This window comes from Excalfactoria chinensis, chromosome 27 (assembly GCF_039878825.1).
Source record: "Excalfactoria chinensis isolate bCotChi1 chromosome 27, bCotChi1.hap2, whole genome shotgun sequence".
Taxonomy (NCBI): domain Eukaryota; kingdom Metazoa; phylum Chordata; class Aves; order Galliformes; family Phasianidae; genus Excalfactoria; species Excalfactoria chinensis.
This window is the reverse complement of record NC_092851.1, coordinates 585,324-597,029: the sequence shown is the minus strand read 5'-3', so window position 1 is coordinate 597,029 and position 11,706 is coordinate 585,324. Positions and strand designations below refer to the sequence as shown.

The following is an 11,706-nucleotide window of genomic DNA, read 5'->3' as shown; positions in this document are numbered from 1 at the left end:
GTCAGGACTCTTTGTACCTACGACTTCTACCTAAGAGCTACAAATTGCTTCAGTTATATAATGAGCCCTTAATATAAAACATTCTCATTCTAAATGCAGAAACAACACTGGATTCCCACACACTGCTGCTGCATCACTGCTGATAACTGCAAGGCAGGGCTGCACCCGCCCATCCCTCAGCCTTGGTGCCAAAATACGAGAAAAACTCTGCTCCCTCCCACCCCCACGGTGTCAATAAGTTGATTGAAAGGCTTCAAGTCAAAAACAAAAGCAGACACAAACCAAACTCAAGAGCTGGCAGAACTCCAGGCTCCGTTAGAAAAGCATCACCCTGGGGTATCCAACCACAAAGAAAAGGTTTTAATTGTGTTATTTTCTACACTATAAGACTATGCAGTTCAACTGTCAATCATCTCATCAAGTTCAAGAAGGAGCTCATCCACATCCTTCCCTGGGTCCAAGCCAATTTCTGCTTCCAGGTTCCCTCCTGAGATTTCCCGCATGAACTTTTCCAAGTCATCTTCTACAGATAAGGGGGTCTTCCCAGCCCCAGTGGAGCTCAGCTGCTGCGCTTTGGCCACCGATTGGGAAGAAGCTGAAGCTTTTCCCCGCTCTGCTGCATCCGCAGGGCTTTCTCCTGCTTGATTTCTTCCAAGCTTTTCATATGCACTTCTTCCAATGCCTTGATTGGACGCGCTGGCTCTTCCACTTTCACTTGGCCAGGCACAGATGGACGCACAATTCTCCGCTTCTTGCGCTCACCCTCAGCTCTCTTCTCAGGCAGCAGCTCTTCTCCTTTTGGCTTCTCTTCTTCCAGCCCTTTGTGTTTCCTTTCAGCCAGGGCTTCCGACAAGGTTTGCATGGGAACTGCAGGGGAAGGCCTCAGCCCGGAGCTGGGATCCTCCACCTTACAGCACCCTTCTGCCTGGGGGGCAGCTGGGCTTTCTCCTCGCTGATGAGCTCTCTCAAGACGGATCTCTTCCAGAGTTTTCACGTGGATCTCCCCTGCTGGCTTGGCACCCTTCTCTGTCAGCAGCAAGAAAGGAGAAGCGCAAGGATGTCATACCTGCTTATGATCTGTCTGAGCACTAGTACGGCCCTGTCTCTCCTTCAGAGACTTCACGCCTTCAACTACAGAGCAGAACAAAGCAGGGATGCTGCAGCAATGCCAGCTCTGTGCTCCCGTTTCCAAACGGGGCAGGAAAAAGAAGTTCAGATCCCAGGGATGAAGAGCTCAGCAAGCACGCAAAGAGAACGCTGCCAGGAAAGAAGAAGCAGAAAGCCTAGAGAATCTGTGCAGCAAACACAGACGACCATTTACCTCTCCTTGCTGCTCTGTCAACCTTGATCCTCTTCCCCAGCCTTTCTGCAAGGCTGCGCTTCAGCGGAAGGCCACTGACATCAGCTACAGAGAGAAAACAACAACATTCCTCAGCTCATTTCTTGGGAGAAAGGTTTCTACAACAGTCAACCACAAACTTGGTTTCTTCCAAGGGGATGTTCTCAGATTCACCTTTCAGCTGCTACACTTGTGTGCCACTTGGAGTCATCACAGACCCACCACACACTTTCCTCCCTCCTCCTTCAGCACTGCCCTCCCATTGACGTGCAGGCAGCCAAACAACAGCTCACAAGCAGCCCTTACCTACAGAGGATTTCCGTTTTCCAGGTTTCTCAGCAGGATTCAATCGAACCACGAGCTCCTGCCCTAAAACAAAGGAAAACAAAGGGCTTCTATGACAGAATCCAACATGGCCCAACTACCTTGACTGTTATTAATCCATCCCACTTAGGAGCCACCAAATGCAAACAAAGGTACTCAGCATTACCCGGCTTTGCAGACAGCGTCACAGTTCTGACCACTGTCCGCACCTTCTCCTCTGGCACAGGAACAGCCCGAGATTGGAGCGGATGAGCAGGAACTCCTGAAGGCCCTTCTGATCCAAGGGAACAAACAGACAGTGTTTACAACCAGGAAAAGAAAAGCCACTGCCAACAACAGAAACCAACCTGACAGAACCGTCACAAAGACCAAAGCGCATTTGTTACTCATCGCTGTCCAATACGCAACAACCACTGCACGTCAATAAGAGAGGTGACCAATTGGCCTCCAATTTGCTCTTGCAGTTCCCATCTAGAAGAGCAGCTGTCTGGATCTCCAACACCACGTTGCATGCTGAAGTAGCTCGATACCCCCAGCTAAAAATCCAAGTCTATCTCTCATGTAGCTCCCAGCCACCAGCAACTGCTGCTCCAAGACCAGCAGTGCAAGATCAAGGTTCCGTTCTGTGAACGGCTCTATTCCCCAACACAGTGCCAGCTATCTGGCTGTGATCAGAAGGATCACAAAGTAGGGCACATGAACTCACCGCATGGTTGTTTTCTTTTGTCCTTTTGTTTCTTCCCTTTGATTCCTTCAGGTGTTTTGATTCCAGCATTCAAAGTGTCATCTGGGAACACAGAGCAGTGAATGAGACTGAGGGACAGAGGCACACGCTGAGGACCACAGCTCTGCAAACTGCCTCCTGCTCAGAAGCAGCCATAAGAAACCCTGTCAGCAACCCTACGTTCTGTTGTGTCTGTACAATGAATTGCTTTGGAGTGAATTGGCAAGTTCTTCTGATTCATCCTGGAATACCTTGTTTGGTATCAGCATTCGATTTCCCAGTGGAAATGATCTGCAATCCATCCTGCTTTTCTTCAGCTGGTTGCTGGACAGCTGGTTTTGTTTCTTCTCCCTTCTCAGCAAGCTGGTCTGGAGAGGGAAAGAAACAATCAGCCTCTTCAGTTACGCAGTAGGAATTCAATCAGATTTCCCACCTTTATGCAGCTCATACAATGACACTTCAGCCCACAGTTCATATTCTTAAGGACAAACCAAGTGATTACAGATGGGTTCCTTATTTCAACAGCCGTACTTACCTGGTAAACCCACAGAAGCAGTCTAAGATTCCAACCATAAGATCAAAAGCCACATTCAAGATCCAAAGCAGCAGCAACCACACTCACCATCAGCATCACCATCTGCAGCATTGATTCCAGCTGCAGGATGTGTAGGGCTTGGGACATCCTTGGAGTTGTCCCCTTCCATCACTGCCCTCAACCGTGGAGAGGGATTGGACTGCACGGAAAGCTTGCTCTGCTGCAGTGTTGGCTGAGCTGCCTTCAGATCGTCGCCTGCAGACTCTGCTGGACTTGGCAGCGCAGCTACAGGAAGGAAAGGATCATCAGGAATGGAAAACTTGGATCCTAAGTGAACTCTCAGAAGCACCCAAAGTTCAGCTGGGCACCCATCTATCAGCTCACCATGAACGTTCCCTGGCACTCTTGACCACACTACACCCACCTGTGAGCAATAGAGTTCATCTTTCGTCCCTAACCAAGACCAACTCACTTTGGCTGGGTGGTAAGAAAAGCCCATTGAGGTGCCGTCCCTTGGTGTGATGAAAGGCACAGTTGGATTTCTGGCAGCCTCCTGGCTGGTTCTCCCAGTAGCAGGGAATCTCACTGCGTTTTTTCTGAGGACGGAAAGGAAGAAAAGCTGCTGGTCATGCGGACCTCAGATTTGCAAAGGGAGACTGAGCTGCAGATGATGCCAGTGAGCAGACTGCCACAAAGCAGCACTCCAACACCACTCTGAAGCGTGCGCAGGCTGGGAGCACCGGGCTCACTCAGCTTTCCTAGCATGCTGTGGGTGAGGACACCAGTTGAGAAGGGCTTCAACTAACACACCTTGCAGAATGCCTGTCTGATGCATGTGCTTCTTTAGCAGCTGCGGAGAGAACACTGTTGGGATCTACTACAGGAATGTCCTGCTCTGATTTACCAATGCCATTGAGCTCTCTTCCCTCTGCTTCCTCCCAGCCCCCTCTTCACAATAGGAACCATCCTCCTTTCAAAGCAAATGAACCTAATCTGCACAAGCCCATTCAGCCCAGCTGAAGCAATGAGAAGTGGGTTTGGTGATGAACTCTGAGCAGCCAACACTCACCTGGATCTTCATGTGCCTGAACCTGCAGACCTTCCTGAAGCAGCGGCCCTCCTTCCACAGCGTGCAGATGGTTTCATTGCCCAAAGCAGCTTCACAGTGCCGGAAGCGACAGTTGTCTCCCTGGAACCCAATGGAAACACAGAGAGGAAAATGCAATAGTACAACCTGAGAACTGGCCGTGCTTTGAGCTCACTTTTAGCTTGTTTCACTACTGCACAATGCAATGAGTTATTCAGTTTGCCCAAGATCAGTGATGCTTCTACCTATTGCACCCCGTCCTCTGAACTGAAGAACTGAAAGAAATGAAGGGAACAACCCAAGCAGACCTTGTTACAAGTGGAATAGAAGTAGAAATAGCAATCCTCTCCGTTCTTCGACATGCTGGACGAGCTCCCAGAAGCAGTTCTGCTCTCGGGGATCTCTGTGCAGCTCTTCCTCTGCTCTCTCAAAGAGCTGGCTCGTGCTTCCTTGCACTGAGCGTCTTCCACTGCCTTGATCAGCGAAATTGTCTGTTGAAAAGGAACCCTGAGCAAAACAGCAACAAGCAGAAAAGAATGAGGAATGCCCACCCATCTTCCCAGCTTTCTCCTGTTCGTTCCATCAGTCTCTCAGGAGCAGTTGTTTCCAAACATTGCCCTCCTCAACACTGGTCAAACTAGAGGAACATCAGCCTGACTCAGCACGGAGCCCCTGGGGGTGCACGGCTGCAAGGCCTCCAATGGAGCCCCTCCAACTGGATGGCAAAGTTTCCTTCCCTCCTCCAATCCCGATAGAAATGCTGCCTTGTTACCTTTAGTACCTTCCCATCAGATTCCTCTCGGGCACATTCCTATGCTCCTAACAACCTCAGTGCTGCCCAGCACAGACGCCGGGCACCAACACGGCTCTGGACTCTGCACCGTGGAACACCCACCCAGCTCAGCACTTCTGTTCTGCTCACAATGGGAAGGGTTCTGGAATCGGGAGCATCAAGTGCACTAGAAATACCTCACGTCCCTCCGTTCCTTACGAGCCCTTCCCTTTGGAAACAAGAGAACCCCAGACACATCTGTTAGCACAGCAGCCCAAATGCTAACCAGAAACCAAGCACGGAGCCCTGAGAGCTACAGCCCTTGGCACCTGGCAGTGCCATGAAGGGTTGGAAAGGCAGCGCCCCATTGTGCTGAGGGCCAAGAGCCGGTTCAGACAACAGAAGCATTTGTCCACATTTCTGACATGAAGGCTGTCGCCTCCCGATCCGGCCACAAGTCAAGGCTGCCGAGTGCAATACCGTGCCTCCACACACGGGGAACAGACGGGACTCACACACAGTGTGTAATGCCGGAAGTGGGGGAGAAATGAACCAGAAGAGGGCTGGAGTGCAGCTGAACAATCGTATTTATTTGGTTGTGGGGTACAATGTGGGGGGTTATGGAGCCACATGTGGCACAACAGGGACACGAGAGCGTGGGGAAGGGTGGGAGGAGGGATGTCAAGAGGGCAAGTTTGTAGGTAAGGATTGGAAAGGCAGCAGAATGGGAGGGGGAGTGCTGCAGGACATGCAGTTGGGTGGGGATATGCAGGGAGAGCTGGGAGGAGCACCAAGGAGAACACATTCCAGCATACAGGGATGGCATTGGGTGAAACAAGATCTGATCCAGGATGGGAAGCAGGCAGCCATCAGCATGGGGTCACAGAGGGGAGGTGATGAGGAATGGGGGGGGGGCACATGGGGGCAAAGAGTAGAAGGGGGAGGGGAAGAGAAGAGAGCAGTGGTTTCTCAGTACACTGAGCAGGCAAACCAGGCCAAGGTCCCCACAGCCACCCCATCCCCAAGCACAGCACAGAGCAGAATGCAGGCAGGCTGAGCACAGAACAGCCCAATACTTTATTTCTCGGGATGCAGCACAAGCAAAGCATTACAGCATAGGAAGCAGAGGGAGATGTGAGAGGTTGATCAGACGGGGCTGTGTCCATCACCGACACCAAATGCTCATGTGGCCAGTTGGCCCCTTGTAGGCTGAAGCACAGCACTCAGATGGTGGGGTTGCTCCCTGTGCGGAAGAGAAGAGATGGTGTCCTATAGGGCCGTGTTCACATCCCAACCCTTGGCTCCCCACAGAGGCCCAGCCCAGTCCTGGTGCAGCAACACAAGGAGCACAGGGACCCCTCCCAACCCCCCAGCCCCACACCACACCTTTGCTTGAGTTGCTGGATGCACCATCCTGGCCTGTAAGAGAAGAGCCATGAGCCCCAGCCCTGTGCTCACTGTGGGGCATGGAGCAGCCCCGAGCACCAGGAAGGGGAACCCTGGGAGAAAGTGGGGACCCCAACGCTGCCCTGGCACCAGGCAGAGGTGGGGGACAGCGCTGCCCTCATCACTCACTGGGAGCCACGTTGTAGCCTTTCTCCTTCTTCCCTGCAGACAGAGAGATGCATCAGCACAGGTTCACATCACAGCCAGGCTGGGGGCTCCCGAGGGAGCCACAAAACCCCCCAAAGCCCCCACCACGTCTCCACTTTTACCTGCCAGGCGTCTGTAGATGATGAATCCAACACCAGCCACAATGGCGACGGCCACAATGGCAATGACCACCCCCACCACGATGGGCACCAAGTTGGACTGTGGCCGCTCTGGGTGAAGGCAGGGCCGTCAGCAGGGGAAGGGGCAGCCCGCAGCCCCCCAGCCCCACATCCCCTCACTCACCCCACGAGTAGAGGCCGGGCTGGGGCAGGCTGGCGTGCTCCACGCGGCACTGGTACTTGTCCCCGTCCCCCGGCAGCGCCTCAATGGTGACCCAGGTGTGGTAGGTTCCGTCGCTGTTGGGCACGATGCCCCCCGAGTGGGTGTCCTGGCCCAGCACCGCGCCGTCCTTCACCCAGCTGACGGCGATGGGCCGCGGGTAGAAGCCGTGAGCGCGGCAGGACAAGGTCAGGATCCCGTCGGCCTCCTTCCCCCACACTCGCACCTCGGGTTGCTCTGAAGGTGGGCAGCAGTGAGGGCCGGGCTGAGCTCCCCACGCTGAGCCCCCGCCCCACCTCCAGCCTCACATCGCAGCCCCCCCCTCACCTGTCCTCCCCAGCTCTGCCTTTCCGTGTTCCAAGTATCTCCGCAGCCACTGCACACAGGTTTCCTCCAGGTAATGTTTCTGCATCTCGGCATAATCACTTTCCTCCCACTTCCTCTTGGTAGGAACTGCCTCTGGAACCGCCGCAGTGAACGTCATCGTGTCTTTGTCAAAGGCAATGAAGTCTCTCCCATCATAGCCATACTGATCATACCCCCGGGTGGTGCCGTCCTCGAGGATGTCACAGCCATACATCCACTGCCATGTGTGAGACCCTGAAACACAGCCAGGCAGGGGTTCAGGGGCTCCTCCATCTCCAGGGGTCCCACTGTAGTGGGGATGGGGTTGGGGTCCCCCCGGGTCGCAGCACCCCGAGCTCGGTGGGGCTGTGACGGGCAGCCCCGGGACGGTGCCGCCGGGCAGGACCAGCCCTGGGGGGTGCGGGCGGCACTGCGCCATGGAGCCCCATCCCACAGCACGGAGCCGCGGTGCCGGCCGTGCTCACCGCTGCTCTGGTTGTAGCGCCGTGCGTAATTGCCCAGGCTGACGCGGTTATTCTGCTCATGGCTCTGTGCGATCCGGGTGTTCCTGTCCCAGTACTCGGGATCCACAGCTCCAGCTGCCTTCATCCACTCGGTGCGGGGCACGTACCTCCGCGCGGTGCTGTCGTAGTGCACGAAGATTTCGCCGTCCACGTACCCCACATCCACGAACCAGGGCAGCCCGGGGCCGGGATCCGTCATTCCGGTGTGGAAGTACCGCAGGGAATGGAGCTCTGCGGGGCCGGAGCGCAGCGGGGCCGTGAGCCGCGGGTGGGGGTCCCACGGGCACAGCCCCGGGGTGGGGTTACGGGGACGGAGGGGTCCCGGTCCGGCCGCACTCACCGCCCGCCGCCCCGCACACGGCGCACAGCAGCAGCCCCAGCATCCCGCACAGCCACAGCGCTGCGCTCCGAGAACGGACACACCCCGCGCCGCTTCTTCAGCTTTTGGGACTTCCCGGACCCTCCCCTCACTCCCATTGGCTCCTCCGCCTCCGCCTCGCCAATGGTGAATGTGAGCGTGCGTGACGTCACCGGGCGCCAGGCAGAATGAGCTCTTGCAGGTTGTGAAGCGAAAGCGAAATCGCTGCGTGTTGCGGGGGGGGGATGGGGCTGGAAGGGCGCGGTGTGGGAAACCCCCGGCTCACCGAGCACAGGGGGGGCACCCGGGTTGTGTCCCCACCCCGGCCTTGTCCCTACCCCGGAGGGGGGGCGAGGGTCTCTGTCTTGTCAGAGGGGGGCAGTGAAAAGGATTCGTTCTGCATTCCATTCAAGGCGCTGTTATGGGGTCTCATCTATAGGGTCAGCGGCACCGTGTCCAGGGCGGGGGGGGAGGCGGTGACAACGAGCTGCCTTTGGGATCAGTGCCTTTTCCCCACAGGGCCGCCCTGTTCCTATTCCCCACATCCACGTGGGTCCATCTGGGGTCGATGCCCTCCGGGTCTGCAGGTGGACCCTGATGTCCTCCCCCCCCGTTAATGATTGACCCCAATCCCGGTGTCCCTGTGCCACTGCCCCGATCTGCCCCACACCGCCGGAGCCATGGGGCCTCCCTGGACCTTCAGCCTCTTCCTCCTCCTCTTCCTCACTCTCTTAATGGAGGGCAGCTCCCAGGACCCTGAGTATGGGGTTATGAGGCACCTATGGGGCTGGGTTATAGGGTTAGGGGTGATTGTGGGGTAGCTATGGGACTATGAATGTCCTGCAGTGTCCACTATGGGAACCATGGGGTGCTGTTGGGTCTGAGAGCAGCTGTAGGATTGGGGTGTGATGGAGTCTGGTGGGACTGAGGGAGATTTCCGTGTGGTTGGGGAGGTTATGGGGCCTGGGCTTGGGGGGGGATTCCTGTGGGATCTCAGAGGGACTATGGACCTAAGGGGTGTCTGTGTATTTATGGGATCTGGGAGGGCTTATGGAGCTGCTGTGGGGCTGGTGGCTCAAGCAGTGTTTCCTTAGGTTGGTGCTGGTGGCCCCCCGGCGTGTGGCCCTGGGGTCCCCTGTGGGGCTTTTGGTGGCATCTGTGGGGCCGGTGACGGGGACAGTGACGGCGTGGGCTGAGGGTGACCGTGGGGCTGGGCCCTGTGCCCTCCCGGTCCCATTTGCCCTCACAGCCCACAACAACTTCAACCAACTCCTACAAATTGAGGTATGGGGACACCGGGGGATATGGGGACATTGGAGGGGTGTCCTATAGGGTGAGGGGGTTGGGAACACCCCCATGGCACACATGTGCACCCTTGGGTGCCCTCCTGCCACATCACCCACGTCACCTCACACCTCCTTCCCATATCCCCCATAGGTCACCCCAGTGCAGGCAGAGCGTTGTGGGGCGTTGTGGGGTCGGGGGCTGCTCCTGGAGGCCCATAGCCCCCACTTGCCCCCCCCAGCACCCAGAGTCTACGTGTGGTCCTGGGGGGGCCGCGGGGTCACCTCATTGTGCAGACAGACAAACCTCTCTAAGCCCCCCGATAGACTGGTGAGTGCCCCAAATGTACCCCAAGCCCCAAAGATCTGCCTGATCCACCTCCTTTAAATACCCCAAATCCACCCCAGCGGCCCAAATGCTCCAACTCCCTTAAAACAACCCCTAAATTCTCCCCCAAACCCTTCCAAATCTACCATCTATTCCCCACATTCCCCCATATCCAACCCATTTTCACCCCACATTCACCCATATATCCCATATATCCCTTTGTCTCCAGTGCGTTTCCGGGTCTTCTCTATGGACCCTGACCTACAGCCAAACCCTGAACCTGTCCTGGTCACCATCACGGTATGGGTCCTATAAGGTTGGGGCTGTTGGTGACCCTATGGGGTTTGGGTGGCCCTACAAGGCTGGGGTCTCACTGTGTACCCCCATATCCCCCCAGAATCCATTGGGTGCACGAGTGCGGGAGGTGCAGCGGGTGCCCCTGGACACGGTGCTGAGCGACCAGCTGGTGCTGCCTGACATTGCCCTGTGAGTGGGGCTATAGGGGGCTATCGGGGGCTATGGGGTGGGATGGGGGGCTATGGGGATGTGGGGCTACAGGGGTTGCAGGCGGGCCAGAGCAGTGGGGGGTTATAGGGTTACTGGGACATTATAATAGCTGTAGAAGCTATAGGGGGCTGTGGGGAGCTATAGGGTACCATAGGGTTGATAGGGACTATGGGAGACTATGGCAGTCTAGGTGGGGCTATAGGAAGTTGTGGGGGAACTATAGGTTGCCTTAGGGGCTATAGGGGTCTACAGGGGTTATAGGGGAGTATGGGGAATCACGAGGGCCATAGGGACTCCGAAGGGCTATAGCACACCATAGGGACCATAAGGGCTCTGGGAAGCTCTAGAGAACCATAGGGGTCTATGACAGGGGCTCTGGAGGACTATAGGGCCTATGAGTGGCTATAGGACCCTATAGGGCACCAGAGGGGCTCTGTGAGAGCCATAGGGTCATCATGTCCCCATGTCCCCAGCCCAGGGACGTGGCACATACGGCCACAGTTGGCTGCCAGTCCCAACACCAACAGCTCCACCACCTTCGAGGTGCGCAAATACCGTGAGTGGGGTCTTGTGGGTCCCTGTTGTGTTCCCATACCCCCCTATAACCCCATATGTTGTCCCCAGTGCTGCCTGGCTTCGAGGTGCGCATCCGCCCTGAACGTGGCTTCATTTTGCTGAGCGACCCTGAACCGGCCCCACTGCGCGTCCACCTGCATGTCCAGTATGGGATCCTTGGAGCCAAAATCCCCCCAGATCCCCACTTAAATCCCACCCAAATCCCAAATCCCACCCAATTTCCCCCAATATTCCCCCCCAAATCCCCATCTTTCTCCTCCAAAACCTCCCAAAACCCCTCCAACTCTCCTGAATCCCCCAAATTCCCCTCCAATCCACCCTGATGTCCTTTGGGGTCACTCCTTGACCCTATAACCTTTGAGTTCCCCCAAACCTATTGATCTCTTGACCCTATTGGGATCTCCCCTTGACCTTATTGGCTGTTGGGACCGATCCCCATCTGACCTTGACCCTATTGGGATCTCTCCCCTTGACCTTATTGGCTCTTGGGACCCCTCCCCATGACCCTATTGACCTCTGGGGATCTCCTGACCCCATTAACCTTTGGGATCCTCTTGACCCCACTGACCCTTTGGACCCCCAGATTCCCAGATGGGGCTCCAGTGTGGGGCCGTGCACAGCTGCGTGTGGGGCTGCGGGATGCCGGGGGCCGGGGGGGTCGCTTCCTGAGGGGTCTGGAGCAGCAATGCCAGGTGAGACCCCTAAACCTACAAGGGGATTTGAGCTCACCCCTTCCCCATGACCCCGCCCCCTTCCCACTGACCCCGCCCCCTTTTGGCCCCGCCCCCCAGGTGACAGAAGGCCACGCCTCATTGGATATATCCTTAGTGGGCGTGGCCAAAGCGGCGGGCGTGGCGCTGACCGACCTGCAGGGGGCGCTGCTGCGCCTGACGGTGGGCGTGGTCGAATCGGCAGGTGGGCGTGGCTTCGGTGAAAGGGGGCGGGGCCAGGAAGCTTTTGAGGTCTGTATGGGGTATTTGGGGTCCCAAAGAGGTTTTTGGCATCCCAAAGAGGTTTTCGGTTTCCCAAAGGGGGTTTTGGGGTTCCAAAAGGGTTTGGGAGCCTTTTGGGG

The 11,706-nt window shown here is 56.4% G+C and overlaps 3 protein-coding genes across 3 annotated transcripts in view; 1 reads left to right on the top strand and 2 right to left on the bottom strand.

Annotated features, from left to right (window-relative positions):
* LOC140263059 (class I histocompatibility antigen, F10 alpha chain-like) overlaps positions 1-11,706 on the top strand; it is a 167,696-nt gene that overhangs the window by 69,360 nt on the left and 86,630 nt on the right. The gene's annotated exons all lie outside the window — the stretch shown is intronic.
* LOC140262992 (zinc finger CCCH domain-containing protein 11A-like) lies at positions 560-4,480 on the bottom strand. The gene is made up of 10 exons (XM_072357726.1): positions 4,318-4,480; positions 3,992-4,111; positions 3,395-3,518; positions 3,004-3,207; positions 2,639-2,755; positions 2,370-2,450; positions 1,830-1,937; positions 1,646-1,708; positions 1,322-1,405; positions 560-1,026 (listed from the first exon to the last, which is right to left on the bottom strand). Exons 1-10 carry the CDS (start codon positions 4,369-4,371, stop codon positions 560-562), a joined length of 1,422 nt encoding a protein of 473 aa, XP_072213827.1. The 5' UTR covers positions 4,372-4,480.
* LOC140263060 (class I histocompatibility antigen, F10 alpha chain-like) lies at positions 5,352-7,973 on the bottom strand. Its single transcript, XM_072357797.1, has 8 exons — positions 7,923-7,973; positions 7,544-7,813; positions 7,041-7,313; positions 6,678-6,950; positions 6,497-6,604; positions 6,357-6,389; positions 6,168-6,200; positions 5,352-6,024 (listed from the first exon to the last, which is right to left on the bottom strand). The coding sequence occupies exons 1-8, from the start codon at positions 7,963-7,965 to the stop codon at positions 6,005-6,007; spliced, it is 1,053 nt and encodes a 350-aa protein (XP_072213898.1). The 5' UTR covers positions 7,966-7,973; the 3' UTR covers positions 5,352-6,004.